The 21432-nt window shown below is 39.4% G+C and overlaps 2 protein-coding genes across 2 annotated transcripts in view; both read left to right on the forward strand.

Moving 5' to 3' along the window:
- PRRC2C (proline rich coiled-coil 2C) overlaps window positions 1-15581 on the forward strand; it is a 45220-nt gene extending 29639 nt beyond the window's left edge. Inside the window, exons 23-24 of the mRNA XM_031554968.1 lie at window positions 5843-5846; window positions 15556-15581. Of these exons, the coding sequence (XP_031410828.1) occupies window positions 5843-5846; window positions 15556-15581 (30 nt within the window). The remainder of the gene's footprint in view (window positions 1-5842; window positions 5847-15555) is intronic.
- On the forward strand, window positions 228-21272 carry LOC104912337 (protein PRRC2C-like). The gene is made up of 4 exons (XM_010715722.3): window positions 228-324; window positions 16816-16983; window positions 18006-18183; window positions 21143-21272. The coding sequence occupies exons 2-4, from the start codon at window positions 16869-16871 to the stop codon at window positions 21255-21257; spliced, it is 408 nt and encodes a 135-aa protein (XP_010714024.1). The 5' UTR covers window positions 228-324; window positions 16816-16868; the 3' UTR covers window positions 21258-21272.
- The last annotated feature ends 160 nt before the right edge of the window (window positions 21273-21432 follow it).

The raw sequence follows: 21432 nt of genomic DNA on the forward strand, positions 1-21432 counted from the left end.
TCCACGGCTCCCCGTTTCTCATCCTTCTTCCCCGTTTCCCATCCCTTTCTCCATTTCTACCTTCGGTTCTATTCCCTTCCTTTCTCTCTGAACGTCTCCGTGCCTCTCTAGGGAGATCCACGGCGTTCGTGCTCTCTTTGTGGCATCGATTCTTCCTCCCGAGATCCCCCGGGGGGAGGTTTTTTTTTTTCTTGCGGCACGCTGGGCGATGTGGCTTGGTTTTCTAACTTTGAAATATCCATCCACAGTTCTGCAGGTGTACAGTAAAAGGCTGCTGCTGCTGCGTTATTTCTTTTAGATGTGAGTGAAGCGCCTTTGGGAAAGGTATTGTGGCTTCTGCTCTCAGGGATGAGGTTTGTAGGAGTGGGGTGGAGATGACTGGGAGGGGGGGGTTAGCGATTAAATCATGGTGTGAGCATGGTTAGATGACATGGCTAAAATTCAGGTAGGTAATTCGCAATGAGTGCAATGGGAGCCATCACACACGGATGCAGATAGAAATTTTGGGGCTAGTTTCCTGCTCAGGCCCTCTTTATGGGAGAATCAGAGCGTGCATGAGAGCCAGGTGCTGGGAGTTGTAGTGAATGCTGTGTGGTTTCTTCCCCTTCTGTGTTTTGGGCATGCATTTCATAAGCATGTCCCTTTGTGAAAGGTCTTGAATCCTTTCTTATTGGAAAATGCTGTTTTTCCTTATTATTCTTTGGTTACTGGAGTCAACTGAGTGTACTAATAGAAATAAGTATTATTTCAAGCGGAAGGAGTGGTTGTTTTTTTTTTTTTCAATCGACTTGTTTCTTGTGCTGTGGAATATCAAGCCTACCCATTGTCTAGCTTTAAGAGCTGTGCTTGGACAAGAAACTGCCTTTTAATGGGGGAGGAAATGGGACGTGATCTCATCTGTCCATCTAGAAGAAACGAAAGGATGGCCTTATAATACTGAGTGCCAGAGATGAATGGTTCTCAAATTCCTTTGAATCATAAGCCCAGAGAATTTTTCTTCGTTATTAATATTGGGACCCTTCCCCAGGGTCTTCCCTGGGACTGAGGAACCTTTAAGTTTTGAGAGCTCTTTGGACTTAGAGCTCAATGAAGAGGCATTTTGTCACTCAGTATTGGGCTCAGTGTGTGAGGTTATGGCTGCTGTGATGCAGATGTGTTAATAAATGTGGACATGTGAGCTGAATTGGGAAGTGGTATAGACCAGTGCTTGTGTATGGCCACCAGGACTGGTTCCTGTCACCTGGAATACCACCTTACTGTATGTGTATTTTCTACATTAGGTGTTATGCTAATGTTTGTTTGCTTTGGTAAGTAATAGCTTGTAAAATGTGTGTAAGTCAATATACAGTCATCTTAGTCTTCTTCTGCAGATATTTTATTAATATCAACCTGTAGTTTCTTTTACTTTTGTTTAGACATAGCAACTGGAGCCCTAAATTTTTGTTGAAAAACCTTTACAAATTGTTGAATCTGTTTACAGCTGTAATTTCCTTGTTTCTGGAGTCCTTGTTTGATGGTACAGATTGCACTTTCTTTAGGTCTATTTTTCTGAAATCCTCAAGTCTGCTTGGGTTAAATGACCCACAGAGAACAGGGAAAAGATGGTGCTTTCATCAAAAGATGAGAAAGCTCTCACTCAGGTTTTGTTCTGGCTGAATGGGTTTCTTAGATTAATAAAATGAAAGAACGTAAGGCAAAGCAGTGGATGTGTTGGTGGGGTTGACTTGTGCCAAGTGTCCTGGCTTACACAAAGTGCAAGCCCCTTAGTCTGGAGTATTTGCCTAGTCAGCTGTGGGAATGATGTGAAAGTGGAGAGAGGGTTGAGAACAGTCTAAATACCATATAAGGGTGATGTGGATAAGAGGCTTAAATGTGGAAACAGAAAGGAAAAGGTAGCTCTCACAGGAGGATTAAACCCATGCATAGTGTGCTCTTGCAGAGGAACAAACCCTTGTATAGTGCATTTTGGATAGTGATAGGACAAGGGGGGAATGGTTTTAAACTGAGACGGGGAGGTTTAGGTTGGATATTAGGAGGAAGCTTTTCACACAGAGGGTGGTGGCACACTGGAACAGGTTGCCCAAGGAGCTTGTGGATGCCCCATCCCTGGAGGCATTCAAGGCCAGGATGTGGCTCTGGGCAGCCTGGTTTAATGGTTGGTGACCCTGCACATAACAGGGGGGTGAAACTGGATGATCATTGTGGTCCTTTTCAACCCAGGCTGTTCTGTGATTCACTGGAGGTGGGAGTGAGGAAGACAGATGTTCCTGTCGTCACAGAAGGAAGAATGGGACAGAGGCCAATTATAGTAATGGAGAATTTGAAGGGGGAAGAAAATCTCCACCCTGAAAATGCAGCACCTTTCCACTAGTTGGGGATGGATGCTGGGCCTGTAATGACGGAACCACAAGTGGTATTTTACTGGTAGAACCAGTTGTTCATCTTTGGTAGTGAATTTTTTTTTCACTCAGTTTCATGCCCTCGTTTGTGGGTTGTTGGTGGGTGTTTTTTTTTTTTTCAGGACTGGGTTTCACAAAACCTCGTGGAAACTTTCCATGAAAGAAAGCAGGTGTAAAAAGAAATGCTGAGATTGGTGTGAGGAGGTGGGGGAGATAACACAGTGTGCATGTGTTTGTGAAATACAGATGGGGTGGACAGAAGTCTTGAAAAAAAAAAATGCATAAAGAGCAGAGGAAGATGAAGTCCTAATGAAAGTCAGATGAAGACAGCTTTTATGTCTATGAGGAACAGGCTAACAGAAATAGACTGTTTTTATTACAAATACCTCAGCCATTACATAACATTCTAACTAAACAGTAATGAACTAGTCTATTACAGATTGCAGTGTATTAGAGGGAGAAGCTTTGTATCATTGTATTGTTTTCCTGTATCTGATAACATCTTGATTAATGGTTAAATTAGAGTGCAGAATTGCGTTGCGTATCTTCTATCTTGAGAATGATAGCGGTAAGCTTTAACTGATGTGTTTTTGAAGATAACTTGAGCTACGTTTTCAGAGATTTGCAGTGCCAGAGACAGAAATTACTGCATTTTACATTTGGGTACATCAGCTGTGAAAGTATTGGATCACCTGGTGTTGGGTAGCTGAGAGATGATCTTAAATATCTCTTTAATTCAGTGTGCAACTGACTTCTTAGTGACAGAGCAGATTTATTCCCTGTTTAGGTAGCTGGGATGTAAGTTATAGCTCAGCATGCTCTGAGGTACCAAATGGATTTCTGTAGTAAAACTGCAGTGGCTAGGTTGCCCATTTTTGCCACTGTTTGCTTCTGTTAGCAAACATCAAACTTCTCTTCTTAGAAAAGCAAACAGTTTCAGGCTGTCCTCATTCAATCACACAAGCGATTTCAGTTTATTTTTAGTATTAATGTTTCTGTAAGCATGTGACCTTCATATTTCCAGATTTTTAGTTTGTAAGCTTTTAAAATTATAGATGTGCATTTAAACAGTATGTGCATACATATGGCTTATTATTTTCAAATGAGACATTTGTAAGCTGTCTTTCTTTTTTCACCTTATTTAACTGCTTTGAATCTTCAGCCTAGGTGTAACTGCAGGAGAGTCTTCGTATTTCCAGAAGAATAACTTTGTTTCAGAAGCCAGGTGTTTCTCCCAGCTTAAGACTTGATAAGTTACAGGACGCGGTGTTTCTTTTCAAAGTAACCATCTATTCCCTGAGAGACCTTGCTGTCTTGGTATCAGTGCACTGATGCTTTCATTTGGCCAAAACTAAATTTCTGTGTTTACTGGTCTTGTTTTATAATAATGTTAAAAACAGCTTCTGCTTCTTTTGCAAGTGTATCTAAATGTGTGTTTGTGTGTACATCAAAAATATTCTGCTGAGGTGGAGCAGTAGCAAATTTTCTTTTGCAAATAAGAATAAATACTCTACAGGAAAAATGCATTCTATTAAGAGAATCGTGCCTTTTTCTCATGGTATGGCTACGTGATTAATTTACTGGATTCACCTTGGGTAGAAAATGTTTTTTATGCCACATATCAAGCTAGCTGCAGGGACAAAACTTTGTAGTATGCACTTAGCTTTGGATTCATAATAGTTTTTTAACTGTGGCTTTGATAGTGTATTGAGACTTGTTGACTCTTTACCTGCTTTTGAAAGCAGAGCATCAAGGGATTGTGTTAGTTGTTTTTGGTAAACAAAGAACCAAGAGAAACAGAAAATATTTGACTTAATCTGGTGTAATTTGACAGATGAAAGTTAACTTTGATACTTAAATTAATTCTGTAATGATGAAAGTCCTATACATAAATTAGGTATGCCGATGAGGCTTTTCTAATCTTTTCTAATTTAGCTCATCATTTTTACTTTTCAATAATGAATGTGGTCTGAAGCAGAGGGCTGAGCTGACCCTTACTTAAGCAGCACTGTCCAGTCGTTGGTGTGATTTTCACAGTTGCTTCTCTTACATAACGAGCATTGCTTTAGATACAGGATGGAGATGGTTTCTGCTTTAAGAAATTAGCATTTAGCGTGTCGTCAGCAACAACCACATAAGCAGAGAAGAAGGACATAAGAGGCTGCACGGTAATGAACTGGGCTGCACCAAGGCTTGTGAAGGAGCAAATTCTATCTTTGTATGTACAGGAGTAAAGTTTTCTTTATTGATGATGGAGAGTAGTAATCTGTGAGCATTTGGCATCCCTGACTCTAGCTGTCACAGTGGGAACTTGTCTTACTTACTTGCCTTAAAGACAAGTAAGATATAACATCTCCTAATACAGAGCAGAAATTGTGGTTTTAGCTATATAAATCAATTTAGAAGTACGGTGGGACTTACAGGCAACACAGATTTAGAGTATTAAAGAAGGTGGGAATTTTTAAGGGTTGTGACAAGAAGCTTAAGACAGGTTTACTGACTAGAATAACTGTTACTGAACTGTTTTTCACCACATTAAGGATGTACAGAGCTCTGTATAAAATTTTATGTTCTGCAGATTCCTACTATTAATGAGTTTCCTTCCATCTTGAGGTTGCCATCTTCAGTAACAAAGGTACCCTGAGAATGTGAAGGGAAAGATGTTGGAATAGTAGCTAGAGAAGAAAAATTCATTTTGGCACATGTATTCTAAAGAGGAATAAAAATGGTCAAGATTTAGCCCCACTGTAGTTCTTAGGCACTTACAAAATATTCTGCAAGAGTTCATGACCAGAATACTTTGCCTGAACGCTGCTTCAAAGCAACATCTTATTGATTTCTGAAGTAAGGAGCTTTAAGTAACAGATCATTACATTTAAAATTGATCTGTGGATGGAGACACTGAAAAAATGTTTTGCTTAAAAACTGGCAAATTTTCACTTATTTGCAGCTGCTGTCAGGGGGATTTTAAAGGTATGGAGAGAAATCCATTGCTGCAAGTGAACTGTGGTTCCTTGAGAGGAGCACTGAAACTGAAAAGTGTTTCTTCCTCTATAAAAAGAAGTTAATTGTTACATTTGGACTTGGAAATTGTATCAAAGGGGAAAGAAATTGACATCTGGAAAAAAGATCTTTAGTCTGGATTATCCACCACAGCAAGGAATAACTTGGCTTTACTTTTGTATTTTATCTATCCTGCCCTATTCTGCTGTCTGTTCAATGTGGGGTGAGTGGGAAGGGTAGGAAATATGTAGGAGGTCTCATTCAGCTTTTAGAAATCACCACAAAGACTTTCTTATTTAAACCTAGGCAGTAGTTGAGGCATACTGGAGAACCAAAAGTGCCACCAGTTTAAATGGCCTTGTTTCAGAGTCTGTAAGAAAGCAGAGGGGTGCTTGCAGTAAGAGTATTAGATCAAAGGGGAAAAGTGGAGTAGTAGAGAGATGGGTGACTTTAAAGGGCTTCTACTTCCACTTGTTTGGGTTGAGAATCTGGCCCGTTGTCACGTACCTATTGATTATGTTTCACCAGCTTCCTAAAAGGAGATATTTTGCACCTGACTGTGTGGCTGACTTAAGGAGCTGACCCTTGTGCAGTCTGGCTCTTGTTTCAGGTAACTTATCCCAGCCGGGCGTCTGCACAGGAGTGCATCCTGCACGCTGTTAAGTCTGCATCTGGAGTCAGAGCTGCTGAAGTGCAGCTGGAACGAAACCATGTCTTGCTTCCTGTGTTTAGAACTGTGAAGGAATCCAGTAACGTGTAGACTACTTGTTCATACCTTTTTACTGTAGGGTGCAGGCAGATTTTTAAATTATTCTTGCAAATGGATCCTCAAGCCCACCAATATCATCGGTTTTGCTTAATCTTTGTGGTTTTCCATACGTTGAAATTTAAGCAGAGTGGTGCTGATCATCTGAGTGCTTTCAGCACTCGTTTGAATAGTCACAGGGATGGCTGTCTGTCATCAGCAGCCTTGCTTCTCCAGCAGATCACACGTGGGCTTCCCCTTTGCTCCTCTGTTATCAGACATGCTGTTCTCAGCAAGCAGAACAGTGCTACTTGGGGTGCCACTGAGAAGGAGACTCCCCATGTAGCCTTTGCTACGCCTGAGGACAGTGGGCATGCCAGGAGTTCTGCCTTCCCAGGCTTCTGCTGGATGCCGTGGTGTAGTTGAGCAAGAAACAAAGTGGTACTTGTGACAGCATGTTAAGTGCTGTTGTAATTTAACAGGCCGTTTGTGATCTTAAACATTAACAGATGCCTTTACAGAAAGCAGCTGTGGTCAGAATAAACTGACCTGGATTAGTTTGTGAGAAGCCTAGCGTACGGTTTAACTTTCTTTTTTCAATTAAAAATAACTGATAGGTGAGACAGGTTGTGTTCATTCTCTTTATTCAGTGAAACTTGCTGCCTACTCAACTACTATTTGAGTGCTGTTCTTTAATAGCAAGTATATGGACTGTTTCTGTAAGAATTTGCCTTATTTTATTCACTTATCTTTTTCTCATATAGTCAGCAAATTAGTTCAAGGGCTTTGAAGTATTCTCATTCTTCTTAAATAATGGAAATTTCTCTAATAAACTCTTGAAAATCTTGAAAATAAAAATCTTATTTGGCATCTGTGAGTTGAAAAGCTAGTTGGGTGAAAGCGCTCGCATTGTTCTGTTCCCAGAAGTAATGAGAATGCATCTCATTATGATGTTCTCCTTAATTGTATAGAAGCTGTTCCTACATTTTTTTTTTTTTTCCTGGTCCTGGCTCCCTTCCAGCACTTCAGAAGTCCTGCTGCAATTAAAAATTTACAATTTGGAAAAGTTCCTTAACAAACTGTGTGAAACTGGGGAAGCAAAAATCTGTCTTACAAAAAACGTGCTCTAATACTTAGTGGCAGAGAAATAAAGATTTGTGAAGGTTGGTCAGGCTAATTAGGAGCACAGTAGCTTGCCTTAAAATTGAACATGAAGAGATTCTGGATCTTAGATTTACGGAAACATACGTTCTTCATTGGCATATATTTGGTAATCCTGCAGAGCATTTAGATTATTCTAATTTATGTTTGAGGTTTATCAGAAAGAGGCAAGAATAGCTTAGTAGTGTTAGTGCCTGAGCTGCATGCTGTGCTAGTTCTGCCTTACGTGTGGCACGCGCTGTCAGTCTTCACTGGAATCTCTTGAAATAACCTTCTGGCAAAGAAGCTGCTTAAATGTACTTTGGTAATTTGGAAACATGCTACTTGTAGGAGAACTTGTATTAATGCAGTACTTGTTAATCGTCATTTTTACTTGACTTGTGCTGCAGATATTGCTTGAGTGGTGGAACAGGAAGGTGTGGTTGGAAGCCTAAGAGTAGAATTTTTGGAAAAATGTAGGTCCTGATTTTATAACCTTTGTCATTATTTAATTTTAGGTAAGTGTAAGAATTACCTTTGCTACTGTTTTGAAGTACTGGATGCTACAGTCAAGAGTGAGAGCTTTGGAGTTCTGAGTTTATCTTCTGTTTGGGTAGAGGATGTGACATTTATTTAGGGGTATTTGTTAATGTGATATTGTTGATATGGTACTTGACCTCACTTAAAATAAAATTGTAGATGTGTCTTTAAAATAGAAATCTATTTTTTTTTCTATATTGATCAGCACACAGACTAGAAAGAGTGAGAACTTCAGTGGAGAGACAGAGGAGTGTTAGTCTGAGAAGATGTTTCCTTGCTGGTTTTAAACCACCCATACTGCTGCTGGTGAGCAGGGCTGTGTGCTCCAGGCTCCCTTGGCTGACTGTTGATTGGGAGCATCAATTCCTCTCTTAGGAGTCCTGTTCTGTGGGGACTTGCTGCTGCCTACCTCCATGTGGTGGTGTTCTCTGCCGAGTGGCAGTGCTACCTACCAACAGCCTGCTTTTTCCTTGGAGCTACAAAGTATAAGTTGCTGGCTGCTGGAATGTATCCGAATGGTAACAGAGAAACAGTAACAAGTTACTAGACAGTCTGAGCTAGCTTGATTCATAGGGTGAGATCTGAAGTCTTAATTCTGTTCGTGTAAGAACTCACTTCCTATTATGGTCAATGGAAATTAGATGCCTAAAGGTATTTGGAAGATCATGGCTTTTATGTGAAATTTAAGCAGAAATTTAATTTCAGTTGTCAGTCTTTTCCAGTGAGAGAGGTGATACCAGTGCTTTGCTCCTCCAGCTTTTTTCTTTTCTTAGAAAGGAGGGCTAGTTTCATTTGTTTGTTATGAAACCAGTGCTTAACTGTCTTTATTCTTCCTAAATGGAGATAATTTCGACTCTTGAATATTACTGGAACTGTAAGAATTTTCTTCATAACTTAAGAGAAAATCTTATTTTTAGTTTTGAGACAACTTGCTTTGCTTTGGTGTGTGGCCATCTCTTTACAAGGATGACAGTGAAAGAGTTTGGTAGTCATCTTTGGGCCGTGCTTTGGTACTGTGGCAACCTTTAGTGGTAGAGCACATCTCAAAAGCATGGCTTTTTGTTCTTTGATAATCTGTAATGTGCACTGTTTTATGGCTTCTGAGGACAGTCTTATACTACTTAAGTGCTTCATTGGTAGCACTTTGTACATTTTTAAATTTGGAATTCTTCTTGTGATAGAACTAGCTTTGCATCTCAACTATGGAACAATCTACTGCCTGAAGAGTGCCTGTGCAGTTATAAAGCTAAAGTAGGCAGAAGTATTAAATCTTCTGGAGTACTGCGTCCAGGTCTGGAGCCCCCAGAACAAGAAAGACAGAGAGCTGTTGGAGAGGGTCCAGAGGAGGCTACAAAGATGATCAGGGGACTGGAGCATCTCCCCTGTGAGGACAGGCTGAGGGAGCTGGGTTGTTCAGCCTGGAGAAAAGAAGGCTGTGGGGTGACCTCACTGCAGCCTTTCAGTACCTAAAGGGATCCTACAAACAGGAGGGGAATCAACTCTTTGAAAGTGTTGATGACTGCAGGACAAGGGGAAATGGTTTTAAGTTGAGGGAGGGGCAATTGAGGTTGGATATCAGGGGAAATTCTTTACAGAGAGAGTGGTGAGGTGCTGGAACAGCTGCCCAGAGAGGCTGTGGATGCCCCGTCCATCCCTGGAGGTGTTCGAGGCCAAGTTGGATGGGGCCCTGGGCAGCCTGGTCTGGTATTAAATGGGGAGGTTGGTGGCCCTGCATGTGGCAGGGGGTTGGAGCTTTGTGATCCTTGAGGTCCCTTCCAACCCTGGCCATTCTGTGATTCTATATGTAGAACAGATAAGAGCTGAATAAATTTTTAGTGACATGCTTAACTTCAGGATTTTGGTCATGAGAATGGTTATGTTTGTTTTTTGAGCACCTCTTCACATTATCTCCTTCCTTTTAGAAAGTAGAAGTATAACTGTTGTGCTTATGAACAGCATCTTACATTAACTGGGGTAAAACATGGAAGAAAGAGATGTAATTATTGAAAGTACTGAAACCCAAAGGTAATAGTATTGCTTTAAGTAATATTTAGATAGTATTTGCTAAAATAATGAACAGCTTCATATGATACTTTGAACATGCACAAAATTATCCTCAAACTAAACAAAGTAAAAACTATCCCTTTTCCTTTCTTTCCCCAAATATCTTAAGCAGCTGTAGTGGCACCGTTCTGCCCGTGAGGGGGCAGGGCCATGAACTCTCCATGCCCTGGGTAAAATTCAGAAGAGAAGAGTTCATAAACAGTACAAGTATTATTAATTACCTTAGCTAAACAAAATAGCCGTGTTATACATGGAAATATTTGATGTGGCTCTGACAGTTTTATTACCAGTGAGGACTGTTAAGTGAGTTGTTCGTGCACATACCCTTAAATATTTATTCAGATCTGTGAACAGAGACAGACTGGAGGTTTGCATGGCTGCCATCCTTTCTATCTTTGGCTTTTGACTCCAGCCAGCTCTCTTAACTCATTTTTCCTTTTGTTCTCGAGAATGCTCTGAAAAAAAAAAGTAGAAATAAATTTGTTTGAATCCCTTCTAGCCTTTCTCTGCTGCAGGATGTATCCTGAAAGTTTATTTTAAAAGGTATTAGTCACTTTTACTAGTGCCATCTTATATTTGAAAGAAGCTAATGAAAGTTCCCTTCATACTTGTGGCTTGTTGCTAGTTGTGCTGTTGTAAGGCCATGTTCAAGGTGACACTGTTTCTCACAAGACTGTTCAACAAGCTGCCCTACAGTTTAAGGCTGTAGAAGTTTTGCTTGCTCTACAGATCTCTAGTTTGAACTAACATATGATTTGCAGACCACTTTGTTATTGCATACAGTTTTTGTAAGTGGCCAATTTTGGTTTTCATTGCCTGTTATAGTAGCTCTGTTTTAAAATGTAGATCTTTGCCTCAAAACTGATGCAGGCATATTTGTGGATGCTCATTTCTGGCATCTCCAGACTGCATTTTTGTAAGATGCATAAGATGGGGTGATGTCCTCAAGTGACTGTCTGCTGCCACGAACTGTTTTCCACCCAGCTCATAGCTGCTCATAGCTTGTTTTGGTCTTTTTTTTTCCCAAAACATTAATAGGCTTTGAAGGCAAGTAATTTGAAGCAAAGCCTGCTTGGTTTCAGCTTCATCTTACCGAATGCTTTGGTTCTAAGGAGAACAACTCCTTGATTTTTTCCATTTGAGGGTCATTTGCAGTACTTCTCTCCAACCTGCCCAGTGCGTGGGAGATTGACCTGTGCTGCAGTTCTTCCTCAGAGGTGGTGGGTGCAGAAGAGATGGTATTTAAAGGCTATTCTTTTGGACTTTGATGCTAACCTTTGTGACCTTTATGTTGTGCACTCTTCAGGCTTGACTGAAAACCAGGGAGCCCAAAATCTAGATGTGTGGAAGAGAAGTGAGGATGGAATTATTCACCTGGCTTTTGAAGTACATAAAATTTAATCTAGATGTTCAAGAGTGGGTTGGGATGAGATCTACCCAGAATTCTCTGAAGATCTGAAGAGCTGCTGTTGTAGTAGATGACAGATCTATGTACTTTGTCTGAAGTACATTAAATAGAAGCTCAAAAGTCCCTGAAATCCTTACAGTAATTTTCAGCCTGCTTAACGATAATTTACTTGACAGTGAATGCTGCTGCAAAATATCCTTTTAAAAAAAAATCCTGACCTCAGAGGCTATTCTATTAGATTTGACAGAGCGTTTTGCTACTTAAGTGTTATTAGGGAGGTTTTGTGTCTTATTTTCATGTCATATCAACCTGCCTGGTGCTGAAGCTGTAAGGAGTTCTTTGTTTTGGCCATTTATCCCACTATATTGCTTTTTTTTTTTAATAGAAATTGCTCCTGCAAAATGTAGTCCCAGAACAATGCTTTGGGCACTAGAAAGTTGTAAGTATGAGGGCAGCAATAAGAGGTTTCTAGTGAATGTGTGTTGTTCATTAATGTGTCATATGTCAGAGAGGTGAAGTCAGTATGTTTAGTTGCATACCATTCATCATTTGTGTGCAATCTTTTTTTTTTTTTTGTAAAACCATATCATCAGTAATTACACAACAGTGTTCATTCATAAAATAATATGATCTTTTTACATAATATGCTATGGATGAGGCACGAGGAAATCTTTCTTAGGTTCCTGTTGCATAGAATCACAGAATGGCCAGGGTTGGAAGGGACCTCAAGGATCGTGAATCTCCAACCCCCTGCCACATGCAGGGCCACCAACCTCCACATTTAACACCAGACCAGGCTGCCCAGGGCCCCATTCAGCCTGGCCTTGAACACCTTCAGGGATGGACGGGGCATCCACAACCTCTCTGGGCAGCTGTTCCAGCACCTCACCACTCTCTCTGTAAAGAATCCAGCATCCTTTGTTGTGCTGTTTTGAATTGACTTTACTTTGATCTGAATGATAGTGGTGACAGGATAGCCTATAAATGTTCAAAACTTACTGTCTAGTTGCAGATGATGCTTAGGTTTTACACTTGTGAGGCAACTGCTGTGAAATGAAATCCTTTCTTTCTAGCTGAAGTTTCCGATGCCATGTTATCTGGGGTATCAAGTGCAGACCTTATTGAGATATCAGGAATGCTCCTTCAAAATTAGTAACACTGAATTTGGGAAATCTGCTTCTTAATATCCAATCAGCATATGGCAAGAAAGCTTTGTTGTTTTTTTCCCATTGTATTTTTTTTTTAGTTTCAAAACTTACCAGAACCACATTCTTCAGTGTGCCCAAAATAGAGCTATTCTAAAAAAGAAAGCGGAGTTAAAAACAGATTCAAGTGACAAATTTGTACATGAGGCTTTTTGGTCCTCAACCACTTTTTAGTGTGCTTAAAATTAGGGTAAGATGTTTTGAAAAGTCTTTGTGGATTTGTTTCTTGTTTTCCGGTTTGAGAGGTGCTAACGTGTCCCGGTTATGAAAAAACTTTCATATCATGTTAGGTTTTTTTTTTTAAGTTTCCCACTTCACAGATGGGTATTTGAGGCACTGAGAATTTCAGTTCCTAGGAAATACACAGCAAGTTTGTCTTGAATTATATGCCTTATCTTATGTCATTGCAGCTCATCCTCTCCAAGTCAGCCAAAATATGTCTTCGGACTGGAAGTGATGGGATGAGCTACTCTGAGTTAAATAGGGAATGTGGGAATGATGCTGCTATTTAGTTAACATTTTTTGAAACTTCCAAATTATGTAAAGTTTATGCACAAATTGCATGCTGTAATTGACTGAATGCATGAAGGCTGAACTGAGAAGGATATCCTGAGCTGACTGGACTGTGTAAAAGATAATTTTGCTAAAGAAGTCTCTTGACATGTTATGCTTATGTTGAAACAACAACCAAAACAAAACAAACAAGAAACAAAAAGACTTTGCTTAGAAGTTTACAACTGGATTGTATAAAGTACAGTTTAGATGTTTTCATGCAGCCACCTGTGCTTACCTCAGCTAGAATGGGATGCCTGGGAAATAGAGAGAATAGTAATCTTTTTCTCAAAACTGAGGAATGGTGTGCATTGTGCCTCAGATATGTACAGAAACAGGTTCCTCTGGAGCCCATAACAAAGAAAGTGAAGTTATTTCCCATGGCAGTAGTAAGAGTTGAGCTCCGTTTTGCCAGGAACTTTTTACTTGAAGCTTTACATAACTCTGTTCCCTTTTTCCAGAGATAAAAAAAAAAATGTCATAACTTAGGCAAAATGCTTTTCTGTATTCAAGTGTAATTTTGTGAAACTGTTTTTTTTTTTGGTATGTAATAAAACCACAAAACACTGACATGGATGTGGTAGAAGAGAGAGAAGGAAACCAGACAACAGCTGCTGCTGAGTTATGTTAAATGTTTTAAACTCCTTACTGTTCCAGTCCTAGAAAAGTGACCTCAGAAATCTTCTCTTCCTTGTTTAATCACAGAAGAACACTTTTCCAAAGTGGAAATAAGATCTTTCCTGATATGCAGTTTATCCTTATCAAAAACTTTATCAAATGTACAGAGATGTGAATCATCGTTATTCCAAACAACTTATTTGGGGGGAATCTGAAATGATGAGGAGCTTGGTGGAAAGGTCTGTGTGGAGTGGGTAATTTTTCCTGTTTGCTGTTCTGTGTCAATGTTTTAGAAGTAGGGTTCTGCAATCACAGTCCATGAGAATACATACTGTGTTCAGTTTGTTCTTCTACTGACTGTAAGTATCTCAGAGGGTAGGAGTAAATGCTCCTTAATAATGGGTTTCAGGAAATCAGGAGTTCTGGACATAATGATGGCTACTTACTGTGCTGCTTTCTGTACGTGTGCTTGAGGTCACTGCAGGATCTAAATAAGCCAGCAGATTGCAGTCTGAAAAAAGACTCATACAGAAATTACAGTAATTATTTTAATATGCAGGTCTTAAGGCCACAGCAAAGGTCAGTTGTGTTATTTGATAACGTTACTAAGTGTCCGAAGGGTAATCTTCGCTCCAGGAGTTTGGGAGCACTGGCCCTCCTTTAATTATCCATGGAGTAACTGTAGTCCTTAAAAATGAATCACTGATTTGCGTAAGTTTCTTCATAGTGCACTAAACCCTGCCAGCTGCTGGTATTGCTTGCACTGCTGCCTGTCCTTCTGTTTGCTGTCATGGTAATGATTTCATTCTTGGAAGTGTTTTTTTAATGTTGCTGCTCTTCAGAGCTATGCAGCTGTTGTCGTGTTCTTGCTTTTAAAGCTTTGATTAACGGAGTTCTGACTCACCACTACCTTACTGATAATAACAAAATATATAAATACTAGGGAATATTTAGTATCAGTTGGTGAGTCTGGTGCTTGCCAACCAAAAGCATAATTGTGTGTACTAGTTAAACATATCTTTTGTTCAAGTGCCTTACAGATGGTACTAAAGAGGGAAGGATTCTGATTTTCCTGTATATGAATGCAGAAGGTACAAGTGAAGTTAGAGTGAAAAGGCACAGAACTTGGACTGGGACATGGGCTGGAATTTTATTTCATCTGGCTTTATTATATAGCTTGGAACCAGGCAGTTATATCTTTATAACTGTTATTAGATGGCACTAGGGTGCTTATTCAGTATATGACATGGAAGATATGCTTGTAAAGAGACAGATAGGCTTTTCAAATGGAGTGTTTGTCACCCTTCACTTAAATACCTGGTCTAAAGTCTAACTTTACCAGTATATCTTGTCTGACAACCACTATCAGGTTTAAATTCACTTAAATATGAACGTATTAGCTGGCCTAATTTGAAAGAATACTGTTTGCAGTGCTTCATCTACTTCCTGCAGAGCAGATTCCTGAGGAAGGTGCAATTTTAAACAGTCCTAATTTTTTCTTTTTTTTGTAGTGTACTTTTGAAAAAAACATGGCAAACAATTTGAACCTATATACTAAAAGAAGCGTAGAATTCAGCTGTAATGGATAAACCAGCTTCAGTGATTTCTGTAAATTTGACATCCAAAAGTATTATTTTTTGGACAGATAAGGAATGGCCTGCCAGCCATATGTAAGGTCTACGTTCTGGTTACACAGTCCACCTGATGGGCTGATGTCAGCCTGCTTCCAGCCTGTTTTTCAAGTTTCTGGATGATAGGAGGATGCTGACCAGTCTAGCAAAAAAAAATCTGGGAGTTGCTTTCTCCTTGTGAGAGTGCAAAATGCATTTCTTAACCACGTGTGTGGCCCAGTACAAAGCTGAAGACTGTCCCCTTTGCAAGAGTCTGCACGTGCTCTAATGGAATAGCATTTGGCCTAAATCCTGCTGAAGCCAAACGCCACGCTAAGGCTATTCACATCTCCATTTCTTCATCTTCTCCTTGGTGGCTTGTAAATGAAGGCAGGAGGCAGAAGGCAGGGCAGGTGGGAATGTTACCCTTCTTATCTATATGAGACTTCCTTGATCTTTTGTCATTGGTTTATGTCATCGTGACCATCTAAGTATTTTATTTCAGCTACTTATCTGTGCAGTCTCTTTATAATACATGAGTGCCTTACGTGTGAATTGAGTTTTCTCTTGAAGGTCTTTTGAGACTGTGAGCTTTACCATGAAGTTGGTCGATCACCGAAGAGTTTGAGCAAATTGGACAGCTCTGTCTTGCTTCTTGCTGACTGGTCCTAGAGTGAAATGCAAGAGTATTTGAGTGCCTGTAGCTTCTGGAATCAAAGTGGGAGTATGTGGAAAATGATAATTCTAGTGGCTGTAGTGATTTTTTTTTTTTTCCGGTAGTGCTAAAATTTAAACTGAATATTATTGTCTAGTCCATTTAATGAATGCCCACTTGTGTTCCTAGCTGATGATGAGCAGAAGCTCTGGCAAGTTCCTTCTAAAAACAAGAGAAACATCAGTGATAATTACTGGGTGGTTCTTCTCGAGATCTGCTACTGTAAGGGAGGAAGGGAGGAGGGAAGGCCTTCTCTAGCAGCTCTGTGATTTACAATTGCAAGAATAGCATAGCTTTTAGTTCAAGGAATTATTTGCTACATGTCTGAACATATCATATTTCTAGTTTTGATAAACTTCAGATTTGGTTGTATTTAACTTCTCTAGTTGCTGAGTTTATGGTGGCTTTAATTGGAAAAAGCAAATTCCAGAAATACTGTGTTGCAGTTTGCACTATCTGAGCACTTGGCTGCAGGAGGAGATGAGGTCATTGTGCTTCCCCAGTGGGGAACTGGTTGCTGATGGAAACTCTGCTTGTGTTTTTTTTTGTTGTTGTAAATTTGAGATTATAGACAATACTTAACATTTTGAGAGTTTGATGCTGTTCAAATGCTGACCCTCCTGATTTTGTGATGGCATATCGTTTCATAACGTAAGCTGTTCCTTGGTCTAATATATTCTAATGCATCTGCAGTTTGCTTAAATGAAATAGTGCTTAATAGTATTAAATATGCTGTAAAGTTTCATTTTATGACCACTGTCTTAAGTCCTGGCTTACATTCAAGTTGATTTATTCTTCTGGTGTTGTTGTTTTCAGGCTGATTTAGAGGAGTGAGCGGGCGGTACCAGACTCGATGAGTTTCCATCGACATGTCGGAAAAGTCAGGCCAGAGTACAAAAGCAAAGGATGGAAAAACCAAGTATGCAACGCTCAGTCTCTTTAATACTTACAAAGGAAAGTCACTGGAAACTCAGAAAACCACAGGTAAATTAAACTGACTTCGTTTATGTGTTTTGTTTCGTCTTCACTGTTGTACAGCTAATTAAGAGGGCAATATGATTGTTAACCACAGCGAGGCTTTTGAGCTGCTTTATACAACAGCTAAATGGAAGAATTGTGGAAAAACAGTTTTGATTCCACTTGCTGGTTACCTGTAAACTTCAAGTTCAGGGAGAAAGAGCATTTTCAGTTCAGTAGCATGCAAGTAAATAACAGTTTTATGGCTGCAGTTTCCATCTGTTATCAGTGTATGACGCACCCTTCCCCAGCTGTGCTTTTTGTTGTATTTCTGAAGACAGCAGCACTTATGCCACTTGAGTATATTTAGAGATCTTTAGTGTATACACTGGCTCCTTAAGTTTACTGTAATGTGATGTTCAGGGGTTGAAAATGAAATGCTTGTGATTATAGAACATACTTTTCAGATGAACAGGATTCTCTGCTCTTACTAATTGGTGGTTGAATCTCCAGTGCAGTGTGCTGGCTTCATACTGCTTTCGTAATTGTGATCTGGAGTAAACAAACTGTATAGGAATGCTTTTGTATGAGCAGCATCTGCCAACTGGGACTGACAGAAAAAGTGAGATATACCCTCGTGAGTCTTCCTGACCCCATTAAAGCATGATAAACCTCTGAGAAGAACAAGAAAATAATGTTTGATAGTGTCCTAAAAGGTAGCAAGGCGTCAATGTTATACCTAACATGTCTTCTCCAACGTTCTGTGAGAGAGCATTGTGTACAAAGCAGAGTGAACATACATGCTTTTTTGCTCCTGGAGTAAGTTAACCATAGTGACTCGATATTCAAAGCACTCAATTTCTCCCAAATCAAGTATTTATAATTCAATTTTTTTCATTGTTTAATTAAAAAAAAAAGGGAAATTCTAATTCTCCTTAAATTTCTTTTTTTTTTTTTTTAACAAGCATTTTCACTGATTTGTGCAGCTTTGCAGGAGCTCTGCCTGCTAATCAGCATTGCTAACTTGCACTTTCTGTTTTGGCATGCAGTTGCCACACGCCATGGATTACAAAGTCTTGGAAAAGTTGCTATTTCGAGGAGGATGCCTCCCCCAGCTAACCTCCCTAGTCTCAAAGCAGAAAACAAAGGCAATGATCCCAATGTGAACATTGTGCCTAAGGACGGCACAGGATGGGCTTCAAAACAAGAACAGCACGAAGAAGAGAAGTAAGTGACCAATGAAATCAGGGTTCTTTGGCTGTAACATTTCTCTCAAGTTTTCCAAAACTTGCGGAGGATAGGAAATGGGAAGGAACTGGTTAGGCTTAGAAGTCTTCAAGAGAGGTACTAGAGAGGAAATCGCACCTCAAAAATTAACATTCTTAATTTTTGTGATCTTGCTGCTGAGGGAGTGGGAAGGTAAGAACGGCAAGAAAAAGAAAAGAAAAAAAAAAACAACCCAACAAAAATGCCACTTAATTTCAAGGCAGTATGTTTATGAATCTGGTATAACAGGGCACTTGACATGGCTACCCTTTCTTTAAGTCTTGGTGTCTCCTTACACGAAATCCTGCAGTGTATTCTTGTAAAAATTGGTGTAATCACTTTAAAATCCTTATGAAACTAAGAGAAATCCTTGAATATGTGGCAGCTAAGTTTAAATTTAACCTGGCAATTTGTGAATATGCAGAAAACCTATTTGATTTAGTGTGATTTTCCTGATGTATGTCAGGAAAAGCTTAAAAACTCTTAATTTTGTATACATTAGTTTGAATTTTTTCCTATCTGTTCATACTACATGCCCTTTAATTTGTTTGGTTAGTATGCCATAAATTCCAGAGACTTCTCAGGGAAGTTTTCTGTTACAGACTTCACAATATTGTTTCATCCTGCCCAGATATGTGATACAAACAAAACAGGCGTGGGAATAGTGCTGGCTCACTGCTGTATACTGTGTGTAATTTAATTGCCCATTCTCAGTACAATGTCATCAGCTGAGTTTGCTTCATACTTGTGAGGGAAATTTGACAGCAACCTCTAAAGAAAATAGACTTAGGTATTGTTCCAATAATACAATTAGAAAAAGTTTCAAAGCAAAATTTATTGTCATGAAAGCTTAAAATAGGATGTGCTTCACACCACAAAAGTGGAAGTGGCTTTTAAGTGTTTATTCTTTGACATGTGATTTGTTCTGGAAAAGATATGAAACAGAGGCACTAATTTAAAGATGCAGGAAGAAGTATCAGCAGTCTTCTTGCTGGATATCAATCCATTTTCTTGGTAGAAATGGAGCTACTTGTGGTTGTGGTTATTTAAATGCTGCAGTTGAAGCCTTAATCACTTGACTGGGGCTTTGCTGCTTGTTGTGGTGACGCTGTGTTGCTAGTGTGTTCTACTCCTGTGCAAGCAAGAGATGACTGAAGGTTTTCTTCCCCTTTGTGCTGTTACTTTATTTCTTCCCATATGCTTCCCTACATCTAAATGTCAATTTTGACATCTCTGTGAAAAACTTAGCCTTAAGGGTTCACTTTTGTGTTTAGTTTTTATCTTAGGTTTTTATCTTAGGTGAAACTACAAATCTACAATATTCTGCCCAGTGTTTTGTATGGTAGTTCCTGTACCCCAGAGGTTATTTCCATTTGATCTAGTTAAATTGGTTTTGAGCTCATTGGCTTCTTTAATAAAAACACACTTCCATCTGCATCTCTCCATTGCCTGCTACATCTGCTAGAAGTATGTTGTTTATGTTGATTGTGTTTCTTACTAAATAGCTGTCCCTCATCTTCAACTACTTCTTATAGTTACTACTATAGTTCCCCAATTTTCAGTGTATTTATAAATGTTTCAGTTCATGTATAAAGCATTCTGATACTTTCTTCAAGTATAAATCCTTCTATTCCTATTGTATCACTGTTTTGGAGTTCACAGGAGTTGCTTCCTGTGTTTACTTAATTCCTTCCCTGCTGCTTTTCCAAATTGTCACTGGATGGCCAGTTAGGCAAGTAACAGTAGTTTCATTTGCCTGTTCAATATAGAAGTCTCTGTCAGTGTATGCTTCTGCAAGTACAATGAAATGATAGAATGATCCAAGTGGTTTTGTCCTTCCTGGTGTTGGTATCTGGAATTCTGTCCTTATCTAGCACATATTCCTGCCAGCAGTGGCACTCTATAGTGCTTTGGGCTGACCACACCTGCATGATTACTTGGATTATTTAAAGCATCTACAGTTGTTTTTTGAAACATTATGCAGTGAAATTTAACTGCTGTTTAAGAGGCTAAGTGTGTAACATTTGTAGAGAGAAATACAGAATCTGTCATTTTCAGAGAAGGATGCTTGCGGATGGCAATTGACTATTATCTTTTACAGAAAGCAAAATAATCCTCAAGGTCTATGTGCAAACTTAAAAATAAATAAATAAATAAAAATTCCAGTCTGTTATTTCACTGGTTCTCTTCACTGGGTTAATAAAGTGGTTCCAGACTATTAGACTTCCCCTATGGGGAAAAAAAAAAGATGCTAGGGAGCTGGAGGTCTTGCAGACTCTGATGCTTTAGAGTCTTAAGTTATTTATATATGCAGGTTTCAGAAATGTCTAGATTAAAAATATCTTCCCTTAGAATGCAGTCAGCTTTTAGATTGGACCGAATGACAGAATTATTTTAAATGTCTCAGACTGTATTTGATCTTCATAAATGTAAATTTTCCCATTCCGATTCCTGGTGCCCATAAATTTTTTCATGGTCTCAGGCCTTATCAGTTCCTGTACGTAGTAATTTCTGACATACATACTTGTCTTTCCCCCCATTCGTGGTGATCTTTTTTTAAAGTGCTTTTTACACCCAACCCAGGAGCATTACTCAGAATTATTCTCTTCCATGGTTGTAAATTAGTTTCAGATGGTCTGATAAGCTGCTTAGAAAGTTATAATTCTGTTCATGACTGACTGCATTTTCTGCCCCTTCGTTTTCATTCATTCCTCTCCACTTCGAGTAATCTCTTTCAAAAGAATTAGCTAATTTATTCCAACTTTAACTTTACTGTAACAGCTCCTTTTATGTAAGAAAACGCTTTTTTCGCAGAGAAGTTACTGACTCTTTAGCTGCATAGTTATCTCCTCTCATTCACTTGTTTGCAGCAGTAATCCTGACAATCTTGCATTCATGAGTGCTTTTCCTCTAACTCCAGACAGCCAGAGGTGCCGCAGACACAGCCAAAACCTGCTGTTCCTGCTCCTCCAGAAGCAGCTCCTGTTGCCAAATCGTGGGCCAACACCAAGCCAAGTGGTCAAGATGGTAAGTGATGTTAAAGGTACAGAGGTTCTTGACCAACTTAGTGGGCTGGGAACGCTGCTTCTCACAGCATTCAGACTCAGCAGCCTTTTGAGTCCTGAGCAGAACAGCAGGGACTAAGAATGCTGTGGAAGCAGCTTTTGTAGCCTGTTTGACAGCCTTTTGAAGGACCTGCATGGCTTTTTT

The sequence above is a fragment of the Meleagris gallopavo genome, chromosome 10 (genome assembly GCF_000146605.3).
Source record: "Meleagris gallopavo isolate NT-WF06-2002-E0010 breed Aviagen turkey brand Nicholas breeding stock chromosome 10, Turkey_5.1, whole genome shotgun sequence".
NCBI classification, from domain to species: Eukaryota; Metazoa; Chordata; class Aves; order Galliformes; family Phasianidae; genus Meleagris; species Meleagris gallopavo.